Consider the following 17,508-nt stretch of genomic DNA (forward strand, 5'->3'; position numbering starts at 1 on the left):
GGTGAAAGTTTAAAAATAATTTTGTTTAATAACCAAGGATGATGTCTTCGAATTAAACTAAAAGCATCTTTATAAGAATAATGATATACACACACACATACATAATACCAAGATAAAAACAAGAAGGAAAAGAGGAAGCTAGGCAAGGAGATAAAGGCGTGATTACTGACTAGCTGTCTCTTTTGTCTATGATAAGCACTGAAGCAATTTAATTTTTGGTTTTCTTTAGACAATGTGCTTAAATTTATTCAAATATATTTCTTCTGAATATAATGCCATGTTTCAAGTATGAAACACATGGATATTCTTAAGAGAATCCTCCAATAGTTGCTTAAAGAGGAAGGAAAAAACTAAAGAATTATTATTTTTTTTTTGAGGAGGGAAGACTGGGCAATTGGGGTTCAGTGACTTGTCCAAGGTCACACAGCTAATAAGTGTGTCAAGTGTCTGAGGCCGGATTTGAACTCTGGTCCTTCTGACTCCAGGGCCGGTGCTCTACTCACTGTGCCACCTACTGCCCCAAGAATTATTTAAGGGAAAACACTTTCTTCTCAAAATCTGAGATGATTCGAAGGGAAAATACAAGGATATGAAAAGAATATCTGGAATTAAATCAATTTACTGACCTAATTTAAGTAATGCTGTTTCCTTAAAATTTGCAAATGTTAAAAGAGCAGTAATGCCATACTACTTCATTTAAATGACACACATGTCAACTACATTATTTAAATCCAAATTGGCAGATGCTGCCTTTGGATGGCACTGCCTTTGAAGTAAAAAGAACCTAGATTCAAGTTCTTCCTTTGACACATACTGGCTGTGTGACTCCAGACAAGTCACTTAACCTTTGAGTTCTCTAGGTGACTCTCTAAGGTTGGATGTTGCAGAGAAGGTGTTGACCCTGATGGGTAGAAGGAGTTTCCCCACCTGTTAGTTCCCTATGCCAATGAAATCACAGGTCCAGCCCTTAACCCTACTCCTAAATCCAAGTTACAAAATTACTGAACATAAGTTAAAGATAACCTTTTTTTTTTTTTTTTTGGTACAAGAAGTATTAGGGGAGAAGACTAAAAACAAAACTCTACCATCACTCAGGAAATACATATTAAGAAATACATTTTAATATGCTGTGTATCTTTACATGTCTCTCAACAGGATGCCAGTCTGTCAGTAGGGACTAATAAAATAATAATTCATAAGTTTAACTTCTAGCTCAATAATCTACAATAACACTTTATGTATATTATTCATTAGGTAAAACTGTTTACCACAATCCTACAGATCCCATTTTTCACTAGGGAGGTGCCAAATTACTGACTGAGCATTTGTTGGAGGAAGAGGAGCAAGAACACAGATTTTAGGCTGGAAGTGTCTTCAGGGGCCATCTAGGCCAATCTACTCAGTTTACAGATGTGTAGAATGACGTTGACTGGAAGAGGAGGCATCAGTAAAGCCACCCTTCTTCACCTAACAAAAACTTTCCTCTCTATATTAAAGCTGCCATGCCTTAACCCAAATGATATTAAAATAAAAGCAGCCCCAGAATAGTTCAACTTATTAATTAATGGTAGCCAGAAGGTGAAGTACTTGGGGATGAGAAGGATGAGGAGGAAGGAGAGGTTACAAAGAAGGAATTCTGAAGGATGTACTTTACAATTTCAATTAGAGGTATAGAGAATCATCTACAAGCTGGTTTTGTCATGGCACCTAAGGGAGCATTCTAGGCATACAATTTAGCACAAGAATGGGATCTTGCTTCCTTTCCAGGGACTGGATGAATTTAGCCTGTGACCCAAAAGTCATAAAGAATATCTCTAATCCAATGAGTTTTTTATTAATTAAAAGACCTTATGTTTTGAATGAGAAAATATTTTACCTGTCTCATCTCTAGATATCCCAGAGCTTCATCCATCATCAGAGGCACTGAAAAAAAAAGTAGTTAAATATTGCTTCCCAAAATTATTTACCAAGTCAATAAGTCAGTAATAGATTTGTGTATGTCTTTAATACAATAATATCTAGTAAGTGCTAAGCTGAAGTCTCACAAATAAACTGGAAGATGAGCTGTCATAAATTAACTTGCTTGGAAAAAGGAGGATCTTAGAAGAACCTATTAGCAAACTTGCTACTAGGGAAAAAAATCTGCCTTCTGCTAGTGGATACATTGTAGGCACTGAGAGAAGTAAGAAGTCTTCCTACAACTGAATCATACTAAAGGATCTTCATTCAAATGAAATATATCTTAAATAATCATTAGGAAATGCTGTTCTCCTTAGACTGCAAAAATTCTTGATTTAGTAGAACATAAACTTCTTCAAGACAAGAATTGTTTTATTTTTGCTTCAGTATCCCCAGAATCTATTAAGGTGCTTTGCACATAATAGGCAAATATTTGAAAAGAATTTTAAACTAAAAAATCTTTACAAAGTGTCCACTTTTCCCAAATTGTCAGCATGTATACAGAATTCTACTCCCTTCTCTATGTCTATTTCTGTATCCATTACTGATAAAATGGACTTGCTTTTGATTTGCATACAGTTTATCTGGCAAGGATACAGTCAAATAAAAGGAAGATTATTAGAAATTTAATTAGAGTTAAGTTCATGCTTCTTTCATCAGCTATAATCAGTTGTTTTAGCTAAGGTGTTCTTAGTAAGATAATACATGTGAATTTCATAAAGACATTCTTCTTATATTTCTTAATAGATGCCCTATTTCATATCAGTCATAGAATCAAAGTAGTAGATCTAAAGAAAACAAATCATTCCTCACAACACAATTCTAAATAAAATGTTAATGAATTGGCCCAAAATGTACATTCAGGCTTTATCCTCTTCTTTTTTTCTCTGTAAAAAAGTACCATCTGTTGCATGGGATGGCTCTTTGGGAGGAGGTGAGTTGATAGTGGGAGAAACTGTGGTGATGTGGAAAAAAAAAAAGATCCATAAAAACACATTTTCAAAAAATGAATTTTACTAAAAGCTATCCTTGTTTGTGGATATCAAACTATTATCTATTTTTATCCTACTAATTTCTACATGTTCTATACATGAGTTTATGTTAATATGAGCTTTCTATGTAGTTAAAAAAAACACCGTAGAGAACAAAAATTAGACATCTATATAATTTTCTTTGTAATAATATTAGCCACCAAGCACCAACTATGTGTCACTAAGTGCTAGGCATACAAAACTAAAAGTGAAACACCTCCTTCCCTTAAGAAGCTTACTTTCTATAGGGGGAAACAACATTTCTGTGTATAGGTACACACAAAATAATATGTGGTTAATTTTGAGGAGGAAGAGAGTAGCAGTTAGTAGGACCAGGAAAGGTGGTAGCATGGGAGTGGAGTTTTGGAGGAAATTAGGGGTGCTAAGGGGTGGAAGTGAGGAGAGAGAACACTGTAGTCATGGAGGTGAATGGTGGAATGCAGTAAGTGAGGAACACAAAACCGGTCAGACTGACTAGAACCGAGTTTAGGAAGGGCAGTAATATATAATACAGTTAGAAAGGTAGTTTGGGTTGCAAAGAGCCAAAGAGGAATTCATATTTGATACTAAAGGCATCAAATATGAATCAAAAAGGAAAAGGAAATCACTGCATTTATTGAGTAGAAGAGGGACATGATCAGATTTGTGTTTTGGGACATCAGTTGGTAGTGGTATGAAGGATAGACTGGAGAGGGGAGACCTAGGATAGGGGACCCAATTATGAGGCCATTGCAATAGTCCAGGTAAGAGGTGACTGAGGGCTAGGAATAGGGTGGTGTCCTTATGACTAGAGAGGAGATGGATGTTGTGGAGGAAGAAACATGATATAGCAACTGATTAGAAATGTGTGTTTGGAAGCAGAGCAATGCTTTTTCCTTATGCCCCCTTTGGAAATGTTATGAAAATGTTTTAAAATTATCTTGGTCTTTGGACTAATCTAAAAGAGAAGCCTTCTTTTTCATTAATTTTGAAATGCCTGCCTCCTTTCTCTCCAAATCAGTCTAGGAATAACTCCTCTCTGAAATAATTACCTAGACCAGACTGGGGTAATGATCCACCTAAGAAAGTGAAGTTTCTTTTAAGCCAGAAGTCAGTCAGTCAGTCAGTCAGTCAGTCAAAAACATTTGTTAAAAACCTACTATGTGCCAGGCACTGTGCTAAGTGCTAAGGATACAAAGAAGCAAAAGACTGTCACTGCCCTTAAGGAACTCAGAATCTAATGGAAGAGATAACATGTAAACATTTACAAACAAGTTATATACAGGATAAATAGGAAACAATTAAGAGAGGGAAGGCACTAAAGTTAACAGGAATTGGGAAAGGCTTCCTGTAGAAGATGGGAAATATCTCTTGGTTCACTTTGAAAATCCTTGAAAAGAGTGATCAAAAAGGGGTTGAATGGTTTTGGGAAAATGATTATTCAAAGGTATTCCAAACATTAGTGACTATAAAGCAAACAAAATGTTAAGTGACTTTCACCTTGAACATTAAAACTTTATTTTATCTCACTGTGGAATCCTATTTATAGTCAGGTACTTCTAGGAAGGCAACTCTGAAATGACCAAAAGTAAACAGCTTCAGAATCAAAGTGCCTCTGTCAGTCTTTGATACTCTCTAAGCAGAAAATCTTAGATGAGGGGGTGGAGTCAAGATGGCAGCTGGAAAACAGGGACTCGCTTAAGCTCTCCCCCAAATCCCTCCAAACACCTGTAAAAAATGGCTCTGAACAAAATCTAGAGCCACAGAATCCACAAAACAACAGAGGGAAGCAGGTGTCCAGCCCAAGATGGCCTGGGTGGTTGCTCAGAAGGGTCTACTGCACCGTGCTGGGGGCGGAGCACAGGCCAGCATGTGCCACACCAGGAAAGACCAGGTGCTGACAAGATCAGGCACAGCAGGACTTAGGGCCCTGAATCACCGAGCTGTGGCAGCTACCAGACTTCTCAACCCACAAACACCAAAGACAACTTAGCAGGTCAGTGGGAAAACTGCTGGTTTGTGGTGAGAGAAGTATGCGATTGGCTCCAGCCATGGGGGCGGTGGAGGTGGGGAAGCAGCTACAGGAAGCCCCTGTGGCTGCTTCCAGAGCTCCAGCTGAGCTTGCTTCTGGCCCCAGGCCCACGTGGTGGGAGGAATTAAGCAGTGGATCAGAGCAAGAGTGCAGGGAGCACTTTGCTGGTGCAGAGGCAGGGTTCTCTTCCTTTGCCCTGCTTGGATCCGGGTGGCGGTCTTGGCTGACGATTCTTGAGGGAGGAGGAGCACTGGTGTGGCAGAGATTGCTGTGTAGAAGTAGCTCTGAAAACAGCAACACAACACCCCTGAAGCTTGGGACAAAGCACTTGTCATTCTGAAGGCAGTCATACCCTGACAAAAACCTCAAGGGTCAAGTAGTTGGCTGGGAACATGAGCAAGCAACAAAAGACTAAGACTATTGAATCTTTTTTTGGTGACAAAGAAGATCAAAACATACAGCCAGAAGAAGTCAACAAAGTCAAAGAGCCCACATCAAAAGCCTCCAAGAAAAATATGAATTGGTCTCAGGCCATGGAAGAGCTCAAAAAGGATTTGCAAAACCAAGTAAGAGAAGTAAAGGAAAAATTGGGAAGAGAAATGAGAGAGATGCAAGACAACCATGAAAAAAAAGTCAATGACTTTCTAAAGGAGACCCAAAAAAATACTGAAGAAAGTAACACCTTAAAAAATAGACTAACCCAAATGGCAAAGGAGCTCCACAAAGTCAATGAGGAGAAGAATGCCTTAAAAGGCAGAATTAGCTAAATGGAAAAGGAGGTCCAAAAGACCACTGAAGAAAATACCACCTTAAAAATTAGAATGGAGCATGTGGAAGCTAGTGACTTTATGAGAAATCGAGAAATTATAAAACAGAACCAAAGGAATGAAAAAATGGAAGACAATGTGAAATATCTCATTGGAAAAAGCACTGACCTGGAGAATAGATCCAGGAGAGATAAACTTAAAAATTATTGGACTACCTGAAAGCCATGATCAAAAAAAGAGCCCAGATATCATCTTTCAAGAAATTATCAAGGAAAACTTCCCTGATATTCTAGAGCTGGAGGATAAAATAGAAATTGAAAGAATCCACTGATCACCTCTTGAAAAAGATCCCCAAAGGAAAAACTCCTAGTTCGCGGGTTAAGGAGAAAATATTGCAAGTGGTCAAAAGAAACATTTCAAGTATTGTGGAAACACAATCAGGGTAACACAAGATCTAGCAGCTTCTACATTAAGGGACAGAAGTGTTGGAATATGACATTCCAGAGGTCAAAGGAGCTAGGATTACAACTGAGAATCACCTATCCAGCAAAACTGAGTATAATACTCCAGGACAAAATATGGATTTTCAATAAAATAGAGGACTTTCAAGCATCCTTGAAAAAGAAAAGACCAGAGCTGAAGAGAAAATCTGACTTTCAAATACAAGAATCAAGATAAGCATGAAAAGGGAAACAGGAAAGAAAAAGCATAAGGGACTTACTAAAGTTGAACTGTTTTGTTTACATTCCTACATGGAAAGATGATATTTGTAACTCATGAAACCTTTCTAAGTATTAAGGTAGTTGAAGGGAATATACATAAATATAGACAAAGGGCACAGGATGAGTTGAATATGAAGGAATGATATCTAAAAATAAATAAATACAATTAAGGGGTGAGAGAGAAATATATTGGGAGAAGGAGAAAGGGAGAGATAGAATGGGGCAAATTATCTCACATAAAAGTGGCAAGAAAAAGCAATTCTATTGGAAGGGAAGAGAGGGCAGGTAAAAGGGAATGAGTGAATCTTGCTCTCATTGGATTTGACTTAAGGAAGGAATAACATACACACTCAATTGGGTATCTTACCCTACAAGAAAGTAGGGGGGAAGGGGATAAGAGAGAGGGGATGACAGAAGGGAGGGCAGATAGGGGGAGGAGGTAATCAAAAGCAAACACTTTTGAAAAGGGACAGGGTCAAGGGGAAAAAATTGAATAAAGGGCGACAGGATAGGATGGAGGGAAATATAGTTAGTCTTTCACAACATGACTGTTATGGAAGTGTTTTGCATAAAGATACATGTGTGGCCTATGTTGAATTGCTTGCCTTCTCAAGGTGGGTGGGTGGGGAGGGAAGAAGGGAGAAAATTTGTAACTCAAAGTTCTAAAAACAAATGCTCAAAAAAAACTGTTATTTATATGCAGCTGGGAAATAAGATAGACAAGCAATGGGGTATAGAAATCTATCTTGCCCTACAAGAAAGTAAAGGTAAAGGGGATGGGGTGGGGGGAGTGAGGTGACAAAAGGGAGGGCAGATGGGGTAAAGGGACAATCAGAATATATGCCAACTTGGGGTGGGGGGAGGGGAGAAATGGGGAGAAAATTTGTAACTCAAAATCTTGTGGAAACCAGTGTTGAAAACTAAAAAATATTAAATAAAGAAATAAAGACAAAAAAAGGAAATCTTAGAGGAGAATAATAAAGATTAATTTTTAAAAAATGTTTCTTTCAGGTTTGTGTCTAAAACACAGGATTTTATTCTACATGGGATAAGAGGCTGGTGGGGTGAGGAAGAGAAGAGAAACAAAAATAATACCAAGTTTGTAAACTTTGGTGATGACTTAAGTTCTGAAGAGGGATGGGGTTGGGGCCTCTCCTTCTGATTGGCTGGTTCTTCCCAGAATTTCTGTTTTAAAGGGGGAGACCCAGACCAACCCCATCTTTATTCCTCTCCAGGCTACCCTGCTGATTCCTCTTGACAGGACTTTTTCTACCATGCCCCTGCCTGGGTGCCTTCACAACTCCTCTCAGTTTTTCAGCTTTCTTTTATGTGTTGTCTTCCTCCCATTAGAACATAAGCTTCTTGAGGGCTGGAACTGTCTTTCTGCTTGCATTTGTAGTTCTAGTGCTCTGTACAGTGACTGACACGTAGTAAGTGCTTAGTAAATGCTTGCTGACTTGACATCTAAGTATAGTCAGAATAAATAAAAGGTAGTTAGGTGGGGACAATCCTAGCAACTGGGGAGTCTTGATCTGCGTGTCTTGAAGAAAATGAGGGGGTCTCAGAAGTGGAGGTGAGGGGAAACTGTACTCCAGACATGAAGGACAGCCGATGCAAAGGCAGAGAGATAGAAGGTAGAGTTCTGGTTGCGAAGAACAGAGAGAAGGCTAATTTTATTAGATTGTAGTACATGGGAAGGTTGGAAAGATAGGCTTCAAAAGTCAAACAGAACAATGTATATTTGAACCTAGAGGTGACAGGGAAGCACTGTAGTTTATTGAGTAGGAAGTAACATAGCAGATCTGCAGTTAAGGAAAATCATTTGGAAACTGGGTAGAAGATGGACTGGAGTGGTGAAAGACTTGCAGCAAACTTCATCACCCATATCATACCCCCAACTATGTGGATATCCTAAAGCTCTGTTGTCTCCCTCAGTCCTTCAGCATATTGACCCCTTGATCATCCTCACTCACATTTATCTTCAGTTTTTTTTTTCTATTTATTAGCTGCTTCTCTATTGCCTATACAAATACTCATGTTTTCTCCTTTCTACAAAGAAAAAAAAAAACAAACCAAAAAACCCCTTACTTGATCCATCCCTTCCTGCTAGCTAACATCAAGTACCTCCACTTCCTCTCCTCTTACTCTTAACTCTCTGAAGTTGATCACCTTGTGTACATGGTAAGCTCTTCTCTAGGTTTTCCTGACGCTTTTCTCTCCTGGTTTCCCGCCTACTTTTGACCACTCTTTCTTAGTCTCCTTTGCTGGATTTTCATCTAGCTAACCAAAGTGTACCCCAAGGTTATGTGTTGGGCCCCCTCTTCTCTTCTCCCTCTATTATTTCTCTCAGTGATCTCATCAACAACTATGTATTCAATTATCAATTCTATGCAGATGATTCTCAGATCTATTTGTCCAGTTGTAATCTCTCCCCTGACCTCCACTCTCACACTTCCAACTACCCATTAGACATCTCAAACTGTAGATCTCACAGACATCTTAAACCTAACATATCAAAATTGAATTCATTATTTTTCCCTTTCAACCATCTCTTCTTCCTAATTTCCTTGTTACTGTACAGAGTACCATCATCTTCCCAGTCACTCAGGTTCACAACCTGGGTGCCATTCTCAACTCCTCATTCTCTCATCCTCCATATTCTACTCATTGCTAAGTCTTGTTTCTACGTTCATAAGATCTCTCATATATACTGTCTTTTATCCTCTCATGTTGCCACCACCCTGGTACAAGTCTTCCAACACCTCAAGCCTGGACCATCAGAATAGTCTGCTACCTTGTCCCCCTGCTTCTAATCTCCCCCCACTCTAGTTTATCCTTCACTCAGCGGTCAAAGTGATCTTCTCAAAGTGCTGACCACGTCACTCTTTTATTCAATCAGCTCCAGTGACTCCCTATTATCTCCAGGATCAAATATAAAACCTTGTTTTGACATTCAAAGCCCTTCAAAATTTGCTCCCATGCCATTTTCCAAGTCTTCTTAGAACCCACACATACTCTATGACTGACACTGGCCTCTTTACTGTTCCTAGAAAAAGACACGTCATCTCCTGACTCTGGGCATTTTCCCTGGCTGCCTCTCATGCCTGGAATGCTCTCATCCTTATCGCTACTCCTAGGTTCTCTGGCTACCTCCACATTCCATCTAAAATTCCACCTTCTACATCTACTCCACCTACCTTTCCCAATCCTCCTTTAGTGCATTCCCTTTGCTGATTATTTCCATTTTATCCTATAATTACATCTTGTTTGTACATAGGGGTTTGCATGTTGTCTCTCCCATGAGACTCTGAGCTACCTGACAGCAAGGACTGTCATTTATCTTTCTTTGTATCTCCAGCATTCAGCACTGTGCCAGACACAGAGTAGGTGCTTACTAAATGTTTAATAGCTGACTGACTGACATGGTCAGACCAATGCTTTTGGCAGATCAAGTTTTGCAGTTGTGTAAATGACAGATGAGCGTTTTCTCACAATCGTTATTTATATGGCATGTACTGGAAGTCTTTCACAGTTATGGTAGTCTTGCTGTGGATTAGCTCTAGCTGAATAATGTGCTTCCTAAAATGTGGTGCTAAGAACTGAACACAATCCTACCCAGTTGTCTGATCTGAGGCAGAGTGGTCTAAAGCCATTCAATTTTCAAGATGAGGAAGCTCAGACCTTGAGAGGGGAAATGACCTGTCTAAGAACATACAGCTAATTAATGTCAGAGCAAGGATCTGAATCCAATTTACATGTATGAAATTATACTTGCCATGAAAATCATCTTTCCGATCTATTCATATCAAATTTGCTTTATTCATTAAAGTTTCCTGGCCTTCACTCTGTCTTAAGAGCCTTCTGCCTGAAAGGACATCTTTGTCTAAGTGTTACCTTTTCTTAAGCAAGCTAATAGAGTTGAGGGCCTACACCAGGTGCTGCTTCCTGTGTCTATTTCTCTTCCTTTGGAGAAATTGTAGGGAATATTGCAGGAAACATGACAGCTCCATGAGAACATCATTCTTGGAAAAGCACCTTTGCCCTGCTTTGATTAGAAGTACTCTAATCCTGGAGGCCCAGCACTTAGCACACTGAAAGTGTTTAATATATACTTCTTGATTAAATGATCTTTGGCTATTCCTTACTCTTCCTTCTATGTTATACCAGTCCCTTCATATCTATTTCAACAATCACCACCCTAATCCAGGCACTAATGATTTTACAACTATAAAATTTTAATGGTATTCGTGCCTCTGGCCTCAATTTCCTCCAATCTGTCCTGCACTGATATCAGTTTTACTTTCTTAAAATGTCAACTTCATGAAAGGCAACTTGCTTAAAATCCTTTAATGACTCTGATAGTCTCAACCCCTTGGCCTAACATTCAAAGCTTGCTAAATCTGACCCTAACCTACCTCCCAATGGCCTCCAGCACCAACTTTGTGATCTAGCCAAACTGGTTTTCTCACTGGGAAATCTCTCTCTTTATATATTACATGTTATATGTTGGTCTAGCACAATGTCTTATAAATAAGACAGCTTAATAGGAGTTTGCTGAATTTACTTTATTATTTAAGAGAGGCAATCTGGTATAGTGAAGGGAGAGTTGTTGCCAAAGGCAGGAAGACTTGGGTTTAAGTCTCACCTCTGAAATATACTGGTTATGCTACTCTGGGCAAATAGCCTAATGTCTCAATAACCTGAGCACTTAAGGAGATAAGATGCAGATAAGGTGTCTTAATCTGAATTGGTAGAGGGAGTTTCCTCTCTTGGGAGTTCCTTAGACCAATAAAATCACAGGCTCAGCCTTATGCCAATTATTATTCAATGTTCACATCTTGTGTTCCTAACTGGAATCCCAGGCAGGGAGCAAGCTATACTCCCATGTCCAGTGTCTTTTGGCATAGTGCTACAGAGAGAATGGCAATTCACATCTCTGTCTATTGTTCACTCAACTGTGAGAAGAATAGGAAAACTGAAGCAAGTAATATCTCAAGGAACCCCTTTAAAAATAATTTCAATGAAACAGGCATACCGTAAAACTTTGGTACTGTTTAATAACCATTTCATAGTTGCCTAATAGTTACTGACATCCTGGAAAAGAGTCAAATCCAATACCAGGACACAAAAGTTCCTTCCACCCCAAGTTCCTTCCCACTACAAAACCAAACTGTACTTACACCGTTTTTCTTCATTATATGAAGGCACAACAATGGATAACTGCTTAGTTGGTGAGTCATGTATCGTAGGTAAAGTTTCCTTCTTGCCAGCTGCATTTAAAAAGAAATTCTCTTCCTTGTGCCAGTAAATGTTTGGCATTTTGGTAGCAGATAGAAATGCAACAAAAGAAAGCTAAAAATAGAAATAAAAACATGCAGTTAAATACATTCTGGTCTTTCTTTGTTAGGTTGGTACAGTTAAAACAGTTTCCACGATCTGTTTTTATAGAATGTGGCTACACAATTCTGGTATCCTATCGGGACGTATAAAACTGAAATAAAGGCTAGCCTTCACTCTGGGATTCTTTAACAGTAATAACAACAGTAATAACCATTAACATCTATAGAGTGCTTTAATATTTTTAAAGTGTTTTACAAATATTATTTTATCCTCATAATCCTAGACGGTAGGCTCTACCATTATCCCCATTTTACAGATGAGAAAACTGAGGCAGGCAGAAATTAAATTACTTCTCCAAGGTGACAAAGCTGGGAAATGCATAACTGAACCCAGGTCTTCCTGATCCAGAGCTCTATCCATTGCACCTCCTAGATGCAGAGGAAATTATGCAGACCCCAATGCTCTGCCCAAAAAGCCTGAAGATACACTGCTGTGGCTACCATCTAAAAGAACTCCTCTTGATGGTGTCCTTCTCCCTTTGGACCCTGCTACTGCTGCTCTTCTCTTCTACTTCCAGCCCCAAAGTAAGTGCCATCTTTTAGTTCCAAGTATCTTACTTGGGAATGTCTGGAGGACCCACTCTTCCCTCCTCCTTTTTTTGCTTCTACTTCTTATCGATGGCCAGGGCCAATGAACAATTGTAATCCTTCCACCATCATTTCCCCAGACTCCTAAGTTTTCCACCTGGGAGTCATCTTGGACTTTCCTCTGCCTCTTACCCACATATACAATTAGTTGGCAAGTCTTGTCATTTCTGCTTCCACATTATTTCTTACATGTGGCCCTTCCTCTACTCAGGTACTCTCTCTTTGATTATTTATTGTAATTGCTTCCTAAAAGGTCTTCTCATCAGTCAAACTCCTTTCTGATCCATCTTCCACACCATTGCCTAAGGGATCTAATGCTATAACTTAACTCCTATGTTTCAAAAAAAAAAAAAAAAAAGGCCCTTCTAACTCTGGAGTTCAAGTCTGTTCATAAGCTGGCTCCCTCCTACCTGTCCAATCACATATCACTCTTCTTCATGTACTCTATGCTTCAGATGAATGGAACTATTTTGTGTCCTTGCTCATGGCACCCCCGTACCTGGAATAGGGTCTTGTCCCTCCTCTGACCATATCTGCCTGTTGAAATACTTCCCCTTCCTTTAATATCTAACTTTACATATGTTATCTTCTCTCTGAAGTCTTCCCTGATTCCTGTCCTGCTTGGAGTCCAGGTGAAAGTGCCCTCTCCCTCCTCAAATTTCTCCTGGCCCTTTGCTTAGACTTCATCTTTGTACTTATCTACTCTTACTTAGCCTTGCAGGATTTTTGTTTATCCTTCTACCTACTCATCAGATCCTTTTTGCATGCCCAGAGTTCAGCAGAGTGCACATAGTAGCTACTCAATAGCTTTACTGAATTGAATTTATTGAATCCCCCATATGGTTGTCTCTTTACTCAAGTTTCCACATTTGTTACTGGCACTATCATACTTTTTAAGCACCTAGGCTTGAAACCCTGAGCTACTTTTTACTCTTTCCTCTCCTTTGTTTCTCAAATCCAGTGGCCTTTTCTCAGTCTTCATCCTTGGTTTCTCAGGAACATATTATACTGCTGACCCCCTTCTGGGATAGCTGGAAATACCCTCCTGTCTGGGTTTCTGTGATGATCTCTCCTACTTCTACCGCTACCCATCTGACTACTCTATCTCAGTCTCCTTTGCTATGCTGTCATCCATGTCCCTCTACCTGTGGGTATACCCAAAGACCCCGTCCTAGGGCCTCTTCTCTTCAACAGTTTAATTAGCTTCCATGGTTTCAATTAACCATTCTGTGCAGATGACTTTCAGATCTGTATTTTCATCCTCTGTCTCTCTCCTGGGCTCCAGTCCCACAATACCAACAGCCTCCTGGACAATTCAAACTAGATGACTACAGGCATCTCAAACTCAGTGTGTATTTTTCTCTTCCTTCCATTCCTACCATCCTAACTCACTTCTCTTTCGAACTTTACTGTTTCTGTCAGAAGCACCATTATCCCCCTTGTAACACACGGTCATCCTGGATTCCTCACTTTCCCTTCCCCCTCATATCCAGTTAGTCTCAAATTTTCTCATTTCTACGTCTATGTCATCTCTGGCCTCTGTTTCATGCTTTCTACTTCCATCTATTACCCTACTTCATGCCCTTATTACTTCTTGTCTGGACTTCTGCAATATCTTCCTAACTGGAAGGCCTGGTTCCAGTCTTTCTCTTACTCAACTCACCCACCACACATATTTGTTTCCAAAATAATGCTCCTAAAACACAGATCTCATCACATCACTGTCCTACTCAAGACTCTTCAACAGCTCCCTATTGCCTTAAACTAAAATGTAAATTCCTCAGCTTGGCATTTAATGCCATTCATTTGACTTCAGAATATATTTCCTCATATAATTTTGTTTTACTTTTAATTTTTTTATTAATTTATTTTTTAGTTTTCAACATTCACTTCCACAAGATTTTGAGTTCCAAATTTTCTTCCCACCTCTCCCCTCCCTCCACCCCAAGACATTGCATTATTCTCATTACTCTTTTCCCCAATCTGCCCTCCCTTCTAATAGCACCCCCCCCATACAATTTCTACTTACATACTCTACTATGTAACAAAACTGGCCTACTTGCTGCTCCTTATACATAACATTCTAACTCCCATCTCCACGTCTTTGCACACAATATCACTTCATACTTGGGCATGTATTCACACTTCCACTTCCATCTAGCGGCACCTAGACCATTTAGTCTAAATCCCTGAGGCCTAAGCCTAAGTCCCTGATGCTCAGTGACTTGCCAAGAAGCAAAAGTGAAATCTGAGCCCAGGTGGTCTTTCCACTGTGTATGCTGTTGCCTCTACTGTCTGAATGGTAACCACTGATTCATGACTGAGCTTTTAGACCACAATCTCAGCACCTACCACGATGATATACACAGAACAGTTGTTTTGCTGAATCAATTAGTTTTACCTAGATTCATTTGATCAAGAAATAATGACCTAAATATCAAATGCTGTTCATACAGCTTTAAAGTTTAACCACTTTAATCTATACAACTTATTACATGGACTGAAGGTAAGTTCCCAGTTGGATATAAGCTCCTTAATAGAAGAGCCTAGCCACTATCAGAAATTCTTGAACTGGAGCAAATTCAGCTAACGGATGAACAGTCCTGTCCTGCAGACAAATCATGGGACTTGAAGCAGAAGAACTGGGAAGTCATGTGGGGCTTGGCTGGGATGAAGAGGTCTATGAGCAAGGCACTGAACTTATTAGAGAGAAGGAAGAATGTCTTGGAGTTCCAGAGATGTCAGCCACAAGGATAAGACATGACAAAATGAACCTTAAAGGAAAAAGAGCTGGCTGTTGAATGACAAGGGCAGAGAGAATACTAGGGAGCAAGGTATACGTGAATTCTTCCTCCTAGCCTTGTATGTCTAGGGTTGCGACATTTAAGTAGCAGCCAGAGTGTCAGAAAATGCAGCATCTTATGGAGAAAGCGAGGTTTTAGTGAACAGCATAATACAGAAGCAGTATGAGAAGATATCTAGGGGAAAAATGAAGGTGGTAGCTGTGTGAATGAAGGGGTCAGATGTGAGATTTGTTGTAATGGCAGAAAAGACAAATTTGGCAACTGACTGGATATGTGGGGTTGAGGCAAGTAAGGGGGAAAAGATGATGCCAAGATTATGAAGCTGAGAAACAAGAAGAATGGTACCTTTAACCTAAATAAGCAAGACTGGAAAGGTATTGAGGTCAGTTTTAGACATGTCAAGCTTAACATGTTTCTGGGGAACCTAGTCTGCGTCCAGTCAAGTCAAGTGCACATGTGCTCTCAGGTGTGTGTCGTATCATCTCCCCCAAGATCAGCAATCCTACTTCCTTGCCTTCTCCTGGGCCCATCTGCCTTTCTTGGCCACCAACAGAAGGATCCCTAAAAGCAGGAGACAGGGAAGACAGACCCCTCCTCTTCTGAAACCAATCTCTGCTCCTTCATTGTTCCTGGGCCCCTTCCTGAAGGAAAACAGGCCTAGTGAGAACTGTGAGGAAGGAAAAAGTGGTGTCTCCTCAGATGTCAGTAGCTGAGGCAATATCTTGGCTTTTCTGCTCCAATTATTATTAAAGCTCTACAATAAAGCTGACTTTTCCCCGCTCTTTGTTTTCTTAGAACACAGCACACACAGTACACAAGAAGCTAAATAAATAAATGTTTGTTGAATTTAATTCTTCAACGTTGGACAATTTCAATCTGAGGAATGGGGTAAATGCTGGATTCTTCCTAGCTCCAAAATAGATATGGCTAAACTATCTGAAAAAATTGATACTGCCCAATTTGACAAGATGATCTGCTAGAATTCATCTCTTACCCAGATACATGTCCCAAGATACTAAGACAATAATTATGTACATTGCTTCATCTAGTGAGGAAATCTTCCAGTTACATTGGAAGTAGAGAACTGAGAAGTCCAAGCTGTCATCATTTACTAAATACACACTGCCTAGAATATTATTCTCTACGAAGATTCAGTTCTGTACCGTCTATTACAGTCAGCCAAAATTTTCTTTCAAAATTCTTCATAATTTACTAGAAGTATCTATTCTGCCAGAGTAGAGAGTACAAGATTAAACTCCTCATAACAGTTTGTAGCAATAAGATCAGGGGTCTCTATAAGGGGATACCATAACTCCAAACGTACAGGATAGTCTAAATACACCCCTACCTCTTCTTGCTTCCAATTACGATTAGCTTCATTCATTCATCTCTCTTAGCACATGAGGCCTTTTTCCTAGGCTCATTCATTCATTTACTTATTCATATCTCCTACTAGGAGGTTACTTCTGGCACTGCCCTGTCACCACTCTCCCTGGGCAATGTGGAGAAAAGACTCGGCCCAAGAAATGAAGAAGAAACATCTCAGGGTCACCGCATCCAGAACAGAGGGTGTGATGAGACGCCTGGAGGGAAAGTGAGGCAGTAAGGTGAGGTGCAAAGAGCACCGATCTGGAGGCAGAGAAACTGGATTCAAATCCTGGGTCTGAAAATAAATTAGGCTTGAGTCTTAAGTGGCTTCCTCGCTAAGCCTCAGTTTTCCCATCTGTAATGACCTCCAGGGTCCCTTCCAGTTCTAAGTCTACGGTTTAGGGAGAGGACTAGAGCACGGGGATGCTCTGCAGCCTGAGAGGGCTAGCGACAATGGTCTGGGTGGGAGACCCAAGGCAGGGCTGCCAGGGCCTGGAGCCCGGGGGGAAATCGTCCTGGGGAAGGCAGGCCCGCCGGGCCGGGGTCCCGGATCCCTCCCCCTCCTCACCAGGATCAGGGCCGCGGCCACCAACGCCACGACGAGCACCGCCAGCTGCTCCAGGAAGGGCACCATCCTCCATCCCCAGGGCCGAAAGCTTCGCTCAGTTTGGCCCTATCCCGCACCTACACCTAAGCGGAAGCGCCGACCGCTCCGCCGCTACGACTGCAGCCGCGCCCCGCCTCCCGCGTCGGGAAGGGACTCCTCGCCAGGGCCCAGTTCCCGGCCTGCTCCCACAGCGCCACCTGCAGGCAACGCGCCCCTGCGAGCCTCGCTTTGACAGTCTGGCTCTCACTGCGC

The 17,508-nt window shown here is 40.5% G+C and overlaps 1 protein-coding gene across 1 annotated transcript in view; it reads right to left on the reverse strand.

Moving 5' to 3' along the window:
* The window catches only part of ALG5 (ALG5 dolichyl-phosphate beta-glucosyltransferase), a 54,571-nt gene extending 37,123 nt beyond the window's left edge, over positions 1-17,448 (reverse strand). Inside the window, exons 1-3 of the mRNA XM_036747717.1 lie at positions 17,218-17,448; positions 11,671-11,842; positions 1,877-1,923 (exon numbers count right to left, since the gene is read on the reverse strand). Coding sequence (XP_036603612.1) covers positions 1,877-1,923; positions 11,671-11,842; positions 17,218-17,283 — 285 coding nt within the window. The 5' untranslated portion in view covers positions 17,284-17,448. The remainder of the gene's footprint in view (positions 1-1,876; positions 1,924-11,670; positions 11,843-17,217) is intronic.
* Positions 17,449-17,508: the final 60 nt, after the last annotated feature.

Source organism: Trichosurus vulpecula, chromosome 2 (genome assembly GCF_011100635.1).
Source record: "Trichosurus vulpecula isolate mTriVul1 chromosome 2, mTriVul1.pri, whole genome shotgun sequence".
In the NCBI taxonomy this organism is placed as follows: domain Eukaryota; kingdom Metazoa; phylum Chordata; class Mammalia; order Diprotodontia; family Phalangeridae; genus Trichosurus; species Trichosurus vulpecula.